The 12,573-nt window shown below is 37.4% G+C and overlaps 1 protein-coding gene across 1 annotated transcript in view; it reads right to left on the bottom strand.

Moving 5' to 3' along the window:
- The window catches only part of LOC115798385 (receptor-type tyrosine-protein phosphatase H-like), a 29,764-nt gene extending 22,740 nt beyond the window's left edge, over positions 1-7,024 (bottom strand). The window contains exons 1-10 of the mRNA XM_030755221.1: positions 6,980-7,024; positions 5,696-5,828; positions 5,077-5,328; positions 4,689-4,955; positions 4,317-4,565; positions 3,920-4,186; positions 3,507-3,773; positions 2,852-3,118; positions 2,513-2,761; positions 2,116-2,382 (exon numbers count right to left, since the gene is read on the bottom strand). Of these exons, the coding sequence (XP_030611081.1) occupies positions 2,116-2,382; positions 2,513-2,761; positions 2,852-3,118; positions 3,507-3,773; positions 3,920-4,186; positions 4,317-4,565; positions 4,689-4,955; positions 5,077-5,328; positions 5,696-5,828; positions 6,980-7,024 (2,263 nt within the window). The remainder of the gene's footprint in view (positions 1-2,115; positions 2,383-2,512; positions 2,762-2,851; positions 3,119-3,506; positions 3,774-3,919; positions 4,187-4,316; positions 4,566-4,688; positions 4,956-5,076; positions 5,329-5,695; positions 5,829-6,979) is intronic.
- Between the last annotated feature and the right edge of the window lie 5,549 nt (positions 7,025-12,573).

The following is a 12,573-nucleotide window of genomic DNA, read 5'->3' as shown; positions in this document are numbered from 1 at the left end:
CCCTATTGAAAAAACCTGATGCTGATCCTTCACTTCCTCAAAGTTTTAGACCAATTTCAAAGCTTTCTTTTGTATCAAAAGTCTTAGAAAAAGTTGTGGTCAAACAGCTAAATGTTATGTTAGCTAAATATAACATACTCGATAAGTTTCAGTCTGGATTTCGTAACCTGCACTCCACTGAAACTGCTCTCCTAAGAGTCTCTAACGATATTCTAATGAAAAGGGATGCAGGTGAATACTCTGTTCTTGTACTCCTGGACTTATCGGCAGCATTTGACACAGTAGATCACAACATTTTAATTGACAGGTTAAGGACATGGGTGGGCATCTCTGGATCAGCCTTAGATTGGTTCCGCTCTTACCTCTCAGACAGAAGCTTCTCAGTGGCTGCTGATAGTTTTACATCCTCATCTGCTGCTCTGTCCTGTGGTGTGCCCCAAGGCTCTGTGTTGGGTCCTATCTTGTTCACTTTGTATTTACTACCTCTCAGAGACATTTTGGGCGCATTTAAAGAGGTCTCATATCATTGTTACGCTGATGATATTCAGCTGTATATCTCCTTTTCTCCACAGAATGTTAAAAAACTATCTATTCTTCAGAACTGTGTTGAGGCTGTAAGGAACTGGATGGCTGCTAACTACCTTTCACTTAATACCGGGAAAACTGAAGTTCTTGTCTGTGCACCCGATAGCTTTGTTCCCACTGTGATAAACAATCTTGGTTTTTTATCATCAATGGTTCAGTCAAATGTTCGAAACCTAGGAGTTACATTTGACCAAGCTCTTAGCTTTGAGAAACATGTTAATAGCCTTGTGCGATCCTGCTTTTTTCATTTGCGAAATATTGCCCGCCTCAGTCGAATGGTGTCCAAGCCGGAATTGGAAATTATTGTTCATGCTTTTGTCTCCTCTCGGTTGGACTACTGTAATTCTTTATACATTGGTCTCAGCAAATCGTCTTTGAATCGCCTCCAGTTGGTCCAAAATGCTGCTGCCAGGCTACTTAAAGGATCCTCTAAGTGGTCTCACGTGACACCTATCTTGTCATCTCTGCACTGGCTTCCCATAAAGTTCAGATCCCAGTTTAAGATCTTGGTGATGACTTTCAGAGCTCTGCATGGTCAAATGCCTGAATACATTAGTGAGCTCTTACACCCATACATAACGCACAGACTGCTGAGGTCTTCTGACCAAAATCTGTTGGTGGTTCCTCGCTCTAGGCTAAAAACTAAGGGAGACTGTGCTTTCGAGGTTGCAGCTCCTAAATTGTGGAATGCACTACCATCACACCTGAGATCTGTGGACTCTATTGAATCATTTAAAGAACAGCTCAAGACTCATTTGTACAGGCTTGCTTTTAACTAGTGGTTTGTGTGTGTTTTATTGTGTATTATTGTTTTCTTTTAAATGCTGTAAAGCACTTTGTGATTTTATCTAGAAAAGTGCTATATAAATAAAATTTTACTTTACTTTACTTTACTCTCCCCTCCCTGATGGACATCTACACCTCCCGCTGCATCAGCAGAGCCAGGAACATCATCAAGGACAGCTCACACCCTGGCTTTGACCTGTTTGACCTGCTGCCCTCTGGCAGGCGCTACAGGTGCATCAAAGCCAGAACAAACAGACTCAAGAACAGTTTCTTCACCAGAGCAATCACCACCCTGAACTCACACACTCACCCACTGTAACTGTGCAATATTATATTATTCATACTGAACAATATCTGACATTCCTATATTGTGTAATATCCAGTATTCATTCACTAGTGCAATATTCATTCACCAAGTGCAATATTCATCATCTTCATTATTATATGTATACACATATTTACTTTTCTTACAATGTACAGATGCACCAATGTATGTATATATTTTTATACATTCTATTTTTTGTATATTTTACACATTGTTTATTTCTGTATATCTCTTGATTATATTGATCATACTAGATTATAATATTTTCATAATATTTTTATTTTAGAGAGTTTGATTTTCTGTTACATGGCACTGAACAGGAGTGGCCCTCCAATCTCATTGTACATCCTGTATAATGACAATAAAGGCATTCTATTCTATTCTATTCTATTCTAAATAAGTCCTCAGTGATCACCCACCTGTCACAGCAGTAAATGTGTATCCAGTGCTCTTGACCCCCTCAAACACAGTGAAGAGAGTGAAGCTGTAGATTGTCCCAGCAGTCAGAGGAGAGACCACATATTCCACAGGTCCCTCTTGAGAAACACTGATATTCTTCTTTATGACACTGCCATTGTCATCATACTGCAGGAAGTATTCTGAGATGTTGTCAACTTTGTCCCACTTCAGGCTTATACTCGTCTCATTTTGTCTCACCTCATTCACAGCAGTAACTCTTCCTGGAGCTGAAAGATAACAGAGGACAGTGGCTTAAAGAAAGAAAAAAAAAACCTCAACTAAAACAATCAAGTTTTAAAAGCTAATGAGCCGGTCCATCCTGGCTGATGTATCTACATCAGAGAAAAGACATCTTACCTGTTACTGCAATGTGGTTTACTCCATTGCTTCTGACATTTTCAAATACAGTGAAGAGACTGAAGTTGTATTTGGTACCACTTTTCAGATTTCCAACCGAGTATGTCACAACTTCCGCAGAAGTGATGTTGATCTCTTTTTCATTAAACACAAGGGTATACATGTTGACATTGGGGACTTTTTCCCACTGCAGGGTTATGCTGGTCTCATTTTGAGCGATTGATCTGAATTCTCTAGTGTCATAAGGAGCTACAATAGAAAAACACATGGAAAAGAAACTGTAACAACATTTTATGACAAATTGTTTCAAACAAAACATTTCATTCAGAGATCACTGACCTGTCACAGCACTGAATCTGTATCCACTGCTGTTGACTCCCTCAAACACAGTGAAGAGAGTGAAGATGTAGATTGTCCCAGCAGTCAGAGGAGAGACCACATATTCAACAGGTCCCTCTTGAGAAACACTGATATTCTTCTCTATGACACTGCCGTCGTAATTATACTGCAGGATGTATGTTGATATTTTGTTAACTTTGTCCCACTGCAGGCTTATACTCGTCTCAGTCTGTGCCTTCACAATTACATTCTGAACATTTTCTGGAGCTGAAAGAGAGCAGAGGGCAAATAGTGGTTTCAGTTTTAAAAAAAAAGAAAAAGAAAGAAAAACTCTGAGACATCTAATTTTTAGACATGTCAGCATGCTAAAAGTGTCCTTTTTGTTTCATTCAGGAGATGGAATATAGAAAAGACATAAAAAAAATATATGATGATGAAATTTCTGTAAAACGTGATTTACCAATGAAAGAATATAGCTAGCCAATTTTTGTGGAGTTTTTTTTTTTTTTTGCTTTTAAACAGACAGAAATTTCTTCCAATTGCTTTATTAGAGTCAGCCACATAGAGCAAAACTGCTGCTACTGACAGAATTACATACAACTTGTGTTGTGTGTCTCAAGTATAACGTTTGCCTATAAATTCAGAGGTTACCCACCTGTCACAGCACTGAATCTGTATCCACGGCTGTTGACTCCCTCAAACACAGTGAAGAGAGTGAAGCTGTAGATTGTCCCAGCAGTCAGAGGAGAGACCACATATTCAACAGGTCCCTCTTGAGAAACACTGATATTCTTCTTTATGACACTGCCGTTGTAATTATACTGCAGGATGTATGTTGATATTTTGTTAACTTTGTCCCACTGCAGGCTTATACTCGTCTCAGTCTGTGTCTTCACAATGACATTCTGAACATTTTCTGGAGCTGAAAGAGAGCAGAGGGCAAATAGTGGTTTCAGTTTTTAATAAATAAGAAAAAGAAAAACTCAGAGACACTGAATTTTTAGACATGTCAGTATATGTTGTATAACACAAGTATAACGTTTGCCTATAAATTCAGAGATCACCCACCTGTTACAGCACTGAGTGTGTATCCACTGCTGCTGACCCCCTCAAACACAGTGAAGAGAGTGAAGCTGTAGATTGTCCCAGCAGTCAGAGGAGAGACCACATATTCAACAGGTCCGTCTTGAGAAACACTGATATTCTTCTTTATGACACTGCCGTTGTAATTATACTGCAGGAAGTATTCGGATATGTTGTTAACTTTGTTCCACTTCAGTGTTACACTCGTCTCATTTTGTTTCACCACAGTCACAGCAGTAACTCTTCCTGGAGCTGAAAGAGAACAGAGGACAGTGGCTTAAAGAAAGAAAAAAAAACCCTCAACTAAAACAATCAAGTTTTAAAAGCTAATGAGCCGGTCCATCCTGGCTGATGTATCTACATCAGAGAAAAGACATCTCACCTGTTACTGCAATGTGGTTTACTCCATTGCTTCTGACATTTTCAAACACAGTGAAGAGACTGAAGTTGTATTTGGTACCACTTTTCAGATTTCCAACCGAGTATGTCACAACTTCCACAGAAGTGATGTTGATCTCTTTTTCATTAAACACAAGGGTATACATGTTGAAATTGGGGACTTTTTTCCACTGCAGGGTTATGCTGGTCTCATTTTGATCAATTGATCTGAATTCTCTAGCGTCCCAAGGAGCTACAATAGAAAAACACATGGAAAAGAAACTGTAACAACATTTTATGACAAATTGTTTCTAACAAAATCCTGTGTTTTCCAGACGTTTCAGAGAGCAGAACATTTCATTCAGAGATCACTGACCTGTCACAGCAGTAAATTTGTATCCACTGCTGTTGACTCCCTCAAACACAGTGAAGAGAGTGAAGCTGTAGTTTGTCCCAGCAGTCAGAGGAGAGACCACATATTCAACAGGTCCATCTTCAGAAACATTGATATTCTTCTTTATGACACTGCCGCTGTCATCATACTGCAGGAAGTATTCGGATATGTTGTTAACTTTGTTCCACTTCAGTGTTACACTCGTCTCATTTTGTTTCACCACAGTCACAGCATTAACTCTTCGTGGAGCTGAAAGATAACAGAGGACAGTGGCTTAAAACAAACAAACAACTAAAACAATCAAGTTTCAAGAGCTAATGAGCCGTTCAATCGCAGCTTATGTATCTACATCAGAGAAAAGACATCTCACCTGTTACTGCAGTGTAGTTTACTCCACTGCTTCTGACATTTGCAGACACAGTGAAGAGACTGAAATTGTATCTGGTTCCATCAGTCAGGTTTAAGACTGTGTATGTGACATTTCCTGCAGAAGCAGTAACCTTGATCTTTCTGCCATTAAACTCAAGTGTATATGTGTTAATGTTGGAGACTTTTGTCCACTGCAGGGTTATGCTGGTCTCATTTTGCGTCGTCACAATCACATTCTGAACATTTTCTGGAGCTGAAAGAGGTCAGAGGACAAAAAGGCGGTTTGAGGTTGTTTTGTTTGTTTGTTTGTTTTTTTGTTTTTTTTAATAACTCAAATTTTTTGACATGACAGTGTGGTAAAAGCATAATTTGTAAGGTTCATTCATTTCATTTAAAAAATAAAAAACAAATTTAAAAAAGTCAGAAGAATTGAAGCATAGGTAATAACAGAGTTACACTGCTTTCATTCCTTTGTACCACCGTGCCTTTTGTTACATCATCATTAGCTGAGAAGCATTAAGGGTGATTTTCACCTTTTACTACATTGAAATCCCTGAATAACATTCATTCCAGTTTCACCGAGCGCCAACTAAAGTCAAAGAATTGTGTTTCATTCTTACGGGATTTAGTTGTTGTAGGCGCAAATGAAGTGCTGCTTTGTGTTGTAGATGTTAGTAGAATAGTTTTTTGTGTTGCGGTTGTCTCTCTTTGTGTCACGGTTGCTGTATTTGCTGCAGCGGAGTCAGTTATACCCTAAAAGCAGAAAGAGTGAGCACAGAGAAAACTGCCAAATGTTAAAAAACACACATTGCCATTAAATACCCAGTTAAAATAATGCTAAACAATCTCACAGAACAACGTAATTGCTCTGCATAATACATATTATATTAAATGTGCAATATTTAGATATTCATTTGCACTTTGCTTTATAAGAACAAAAACTTCCACTAAAGACAAAAAAAGATGTCCATGATAAATGGACTACAGCAACACGTAAAACACATTAATCACAGAGCTGACAAAAAGTTTCAGTAATTAAAGTTTTGCTTTCACTAAAAAATACAGAGGATTACAGATAGTATCGCCTACATTTCTCCCCTAATATACTATTTAAAATTCCATATCTGATTGATTCAGTAAAGACAATACGATGTAAGAAGTGTTTGAGATATTGCTGTATTTCATTTTAACATAATTTCCTTCTCCTTTCCCCTTCTCTTTTTTGTTGTCAGAACAACAATAAATGGGTGCTTCTCAGAATGAATAAATTCATATTTCACAAACCGAAAAGGTCCAGAATATTTACGCTGTGCAGCACTTTTTTGTTGTCCCTGTTTCATGCAGAAACCAGTATTTAATTGAACAAAGCTCTAATGTTTAAACTGCAATTTGATGCATATTATGCACTGAGCCTCGATATCTGAAGACCATCAAAGTGGAAAGCAAACAACAACAACAACAACAACAACAAACTTACCCAAAGTAGACTCAGTAAGACACAGAAAAGCAAGGGGTCCGAGATTAACGATAAAAGCTTCATGGTTTTAAAGACTCAGTTTCTTTATTGGCCAAAGAAAAACTTGAACTTGTTATTTTCAGCACCTCTGCTGGTCTTTTGAAAAAAACAACATGTAAATGAGATTGGGCTATTATAGTCCAAAATGAACTTTAATCCAGATTGTTGACTTGTAATTCTTATTTACAGCCTCCTCTTGTTACCATATTGGCAAGTGACTGAGTAAATAGTTGCTTCTCCTTTCTGGTCTTGTACAACCACAGTTGCACCCCCCCCCCCCCCACCCCCCCCCATCAAAAAAAAGTATGAAACACTTAAACACTCATATCAGTGATTTAGTTAGTGCATCACAGTAACAGAGGTAATTGACATCACTGAGAACACTGACCCCTCCAGTGCTAATCAGCTGATGGAGATTGACATCTATCGCCATATTTTTGGAGGCCAAGCACCTCGCACATCTTTTGGAACTAAAAAGAAGGCATTCATCAGTGTTGCACGTAGCTTTAAAGCATTCAAATTTGCAAAATAAAAGGCAAATGTTTTGAGATTCTGCACTCACAGTCAGTGACTCCACCTGTCCCAGTGTGTGGTGTGCTCATTACTCCACTTGTGTACCTTGAAAACATATTTCTGCTTGTTTGCAAACTGTTATATGCAAGATAAATGTAGGTTTCGCTACATTTCACTATGAGCACATAAGCAATAGAGTCTCTTGGAAGTCTCTCCACACTTGTGCATGCAAGTGAGTGCACTGTGACTGTACGTACACATGGATGACACCATTTTGTTTGTAGTGAAGATTGCGGTGCAGCATCTGTGGTTAGTGCCTGCTAAACCTCCCGGGCACTTCTCAGAGTAGACTGCCTCCCTAAGTGGCCTCTGCCTTGTTACCTCAGTTTTGCTAGAGTTAAGTTGGGGTGATGGTTTTAGATATTTAGCATTTGAGGCTTTAGATTTTGTATTACAGATTTACATGATCTTCAGAAGAGTTATGGTGTGGGGTTGTTTTTCAGGAGTTGGGCTCAGCCCCTTAGTTCCAGCGAAAGGAAAGAAAACACATGTTGGACAATTTCATGCTCCCAACTTTGTGGGAACCATTTGGGGATGGCCCCTTATACCAGTGCACAAAGCAAGGTCCATAAAGACATGGATGAGTGAATTTGTTGTGGAAGAACTTGAATGGCTATAGATAGAACACCTTTGGGATGAATTAGAGCAGAGACTGCCAGCCAGACCTTCTCATCCAACATCAGTCCAACATATTTTAATTTATCACCCCTCACCACACTTCGAGTTCAGTAACTTTCTGAAGTCTTTTCTGTCTACTATATGAAGTCAAATTATTTCCAACATGTGGGTTCAAACATCAAAGTAACAATGCAAAGTAAGTTATTTGAAAAATAATGCAAATTATTTGCCACTTTGTCAAAAGGTTTAAGGAACTTTGGTGCTCATGCACAAACCTACGATAGCTTGCAGGTGCTGTGGAGGCACCTGTCTGTGAAGTATGGCATGTGCATGGGACAACTGTTGCTTTGGAAACCACAGCTACAAGTAGATGGGCTAAATGCATTAACTGATGCAGTTTAAAATTTCAGCGTTGTCAGACATGATTTTTGACATGTGCTATATTTCTTTACAAAACAAAACTCGAAAACTATACCAAAATAACACCAAATAAACTCTTTTCTTTTCTTTTCTTTTTTTTGGTGCAAGCTATTTTTACAAAATAAATCATCCCCATTAGAAAAGGATGTGGGCAAACCTGACAATTCAAAAGAAGTGATTAGGACATTCAGCTAGCTTCCCCAGTAAAATGATACCATTTGTGCCTTTTAATGTCTGAGATAATGAACTCTGTGGAATGAATTGTCTGTGTATCAATCCTGCTGCTGTGGTTTTAAATAGCTAAGAGCCATCACTGTTTGTTAATGGTAAGATAATGATACATCTTATATATTACAAAGTTTAAAATGAAGAAATTGATGTTTATATAGACTAAATGACAGCAAAGTGATTGCTAACATTTATCACATGAGATTTTTATTTGGGAGTTTCACTTGATGTGCAATCTTACTACAAGCTGGCAAAGTTATGCTAATTCAATAATGGCAAGAAAATGTTCATGTTTGTCCAGCTAAACTGCATAATGTGCTTCTAAATATATTCACTGTGCTTTATCCCAATAAAGTTAAATGTAAAAAGAAGTAAATAAGGTATCAAATACTTGTCTGTGCTTGTCTTTTTATGAGCACCATCATCTAAAATATCTTGACAGGATGATGCCTTCACAACAAGCCACCAGCATTTGGTTCTATCCTATGTGCTATGCAACAAAAGGGCATTTCACTTCACATGAATTATTATTGTTTATAAATTATCAGTAAACCAGTGTCTGCTGAGTTATTGAGTTAAAAATACTCCCTTGGTGTTTTTGTCATTTCCTAATATTTCCACAAGATGGAGCCATGGTATCATATATTAGTGGGAGATTAATGTCATGAAGCCTGTAAACCAGTAATTCTGCAATTATTTTGCTGGGATTGTTTCAGTGGTATGTAAAAAAAGTAGGATAAAAAAATAACATCAACAACTTTCAACTTAAAGACACAAACTCAGAAATTTTAAATCAGTACAAACTGCTGATTTCCAGATGAGTCTGCTAATGAAAAAATATTGATATCAAGTATAAAAATATTTTCAGGCAGAAAATCCAATTAGAATCTTGTTGAAAGTAGATGTGGCAGTATCTTCCTTAGCCACGAGAGGGTGTTCATTATACAAACACATGTCATTTGAACATAACTTTTATGAGCTTTATCAGTCTTTAAGGCACAGAAAATATGGGTCGCCCAAATTGAGAATTTACAAATAAAAACACTCAATGAAAATGAATTCATTAAAAATTGAATATATAGTTTAAAAAAATGAATGAAAATTATATTACATTTAAAGTATGGAGTTGCAATTTTAAAAAAAAGGCTAATACATTTATATTGCCCACCAGACAGTGAAGCAGTTGGTCAGTCTTTAGTGTAAATTACCAAGCTGTTGCAATGGAGGGAAGCACTGATGCTGAATTTTATGTTTAAATGAATCTATTTACACAAGGAATAAATCAGATTCTGGTGCCTTTGCTTTGAAATTATTTCAATGTGAATAAGCAGGCAAAAATAAATAAATAAATAAAAAATCATCTTTTAGCACATGACTGCCACAGATTTCAGTTATTTGTGTCTACAGCAGTAACCATACTGGGGTCTCTCATAAAAGCTTCTTATCAACAACTGCTTGTTGATAAGTCAGAGAGCTATGGCAATAAAATCTGGGAAAACTGGATCATAAAGTTATTGAAAGATTTGACTTTCTTTTGGGAAAAAGAAATGCAAATTACAAATTATATCTGTAACTGTCTATGAAGTTTGCTATCAGTAAAAGTCCTTAGATATTTCCAGTTTCCCTCCAGCTCAATCCTCTTATCATATTGTTGAGTGTGTTTGGAAGCAGCATGTAAACATTTTAAAATGATTGCCATGCCACAAAGTCACAAATGACAGCATCAGATCTCCTCCTACAAAATGCCAGAATCATCGGCGAACTTGATAAAATATCTGTCTAAACATTTGCTGTGGCAGTCATGAGTGTGAATTGTGGGAATGCAGGAGTGGAGGAATATATAAAACCCAGGAGAGCGGCTGTAGATTAATAAAAGGTGGAATCTTAAGTACCAGAATCTGTCACCTCCAATATCTGCAATACAGTTTACTGTGTTTGGATGAAAATGCTGAAATATGTGCTTCAAAATGCAAGAAAGTGAGGAAAAGCTAACAGGAAAAAATATGAAGCGATATAAGAGAGCATCCCCCGGCTCCCGAGGGTTTTGTCAGTTTAACAGCTGTTGAACGCTAGAGGCTTGAAGTGGTAATTTCAGCATTTCTTCTAAAATGCTGCATCAGCCAGAGTGCTTTCAATTCAAAATTTAAATTTGTACTTGCAGACACTGCCTAAAAACTCTATCACGTATTCTTGAATAATCACTGACTAATCACATTAGCTACACTGGATGCTGAGAAAGAAGGGTTATTTTCCTGTTGCCAATTAATCATCTCATCACCACTTAAAGTGCTTTTTTGAGGAGTTAAACTGCACAAAGTCTTCTCTGAGAAACTTAATATACACGTTGCCCTTATCTGTCTCTTATTGCACATGCACACACTCACTCGCTTTCACTGCCGAGATCTAACTTCTTTGTAATTTCATTTCCTGCATCAGGGTTATTTTAAATAGCCCACTCTACTTGTCATGCATGAGCTTTACTGTTCACCACTTACATTCTGCTGTAACAGTGCAAGTAAATGCACTCGGCAATGCCAGCTTTTGAGGTTACAAAGGGTTGCAAAGCAATAATTTGAAATTTTGTGAAATGTAGCCTTCTCATTTCCAGGTTCGTTAAATGTGCACATTGACTCTACAGTCATTATCTTAGTACAGCATAAAGATGGCCTGTCCAAATAGTTCCAAAATACAGCAAATAAATTACTTATACTCCCAATCATGTTTTCTCTTTCTAGAGATATTTCAGCCTCTTCAGCTGTAGATTAGTTACTTAAGTTATATTAGGTATGGGACCACCTGTTTGCCCACTAGACTACCTAATTTGCAGACAGTTGTGCCCATGCCTTACATTCCTGTCCCTTTCATGGATTCACTCTTTGACCCTAGGAGCAGGGGTCTTGTCTCCAAATTGGCCACAGCTGATGCATGCACATTTCAGATAAATGATGGAGGAGAATGCAACAAGTTACAAAGACATGCATAGTACCTGAATCTTCGCAAAGAAATGCAAGGGAAAAGGAAATCCGCCATGCTACTACTGGTCACATCATTTGCGACAACTGTACCTTAAATGTTGCTTTCAGTTATCTGTTGAGTTCCCATTTGAGCCACAAAGAAAGACCTTAAAGTCCTAAGAGCCACATTTTGGAGCCTCGATGCATTTACTGCAAAACAAAATTACATTTACCAATTTTACTTTGAAAATTTTACTGATAACATTTCTGTACCTTTACTTAACTAAGAGCTTGAGTGGAATTATTGAGTTGAATTAAAGGAGATGGCTAATGCCAGCAATGTCAGCAAAGCTTAGCTTCACAATAAACTAGATTTGCCAGTAAAAAACAAAACCAAACACTTGCCACTTCCATTAAAAAAAAGCAGTTATAAGGCCCCATGAAATGAGGGCTGAGGGCTCATTATAGGCTGTTTATGCTTATATGTAAATTTTCTTGATTCTGGAGAAAAGCAAGGCTAATTATTTCTCCCTTTGTTTTGTTTTCATACTACGCTAAGCTAACTGGCTGTTGTAACATATTTAACATACATATCTTCTCTTTTTATCCACCAGAAACCAAAAAAAAAATGTTTTCCCAATGTCCTTGCACCATCTCTAATATCTTAAATGTTTGTACTTATGGTTAAAATGGGTATATATAAGGATATGTGATTGTGTAAAATGCATGTATCAGATATTGTCTTCAATGTATGTTAGGTGGATCAACCATCTATTAAAAATACTGGGGTCAAATAACTTTTGCACCTTCTAGATTTTAATAGCCAGTACAACATATCTGCCAGAGTATTAAGTGTAGTAAAATAGACCAAAAGAAAATCTTGCAAACTCTTGTTGATCTTCATTTTAATGTGCGCATACGAGGTGATAATTGAGCGATTAGTCTGACACCACAAGAAACTAAATAAAGTGTCAAAAACTGGATCGTCCAGTATTCGTTTCAGTTTATTCTGTATATATCTAGCAAAGATTTAAAAGCTCAACAGGTTTAGTCAGCCTACTAATCTGGTCATCCTGCAAATGTGACCCTTTTCACCATCGCCTTATCCTCTTTTGTCTCCACCTTTACACAGTCTCACTCCAAGCGTGTCTCTTCTTGAACTCCTCAAGGGTGTCCTATCTCCAGAACT

Source organism: Archocentrus centrarchus, chromosome 19, assembly GCF_007364275.1.
Source record: "Archocentrus centrarchus isolate MPI-CPG fArcCen1 chromosome 19, fArcCen1, whole genome shotgun sequence".
NCBI classification, from domain to species: Eukaryota; Metazoa; Chordata; class Actinopteri; order Cichliformes; family Cichlidae; genus Archocentrus; species Archocentrus centrarchus.
The sequence above is the reverse complement of the archived record's forward strand: the minus strand, read 5'-3'. Positions and strand labels throughout refer to the sequence as shown.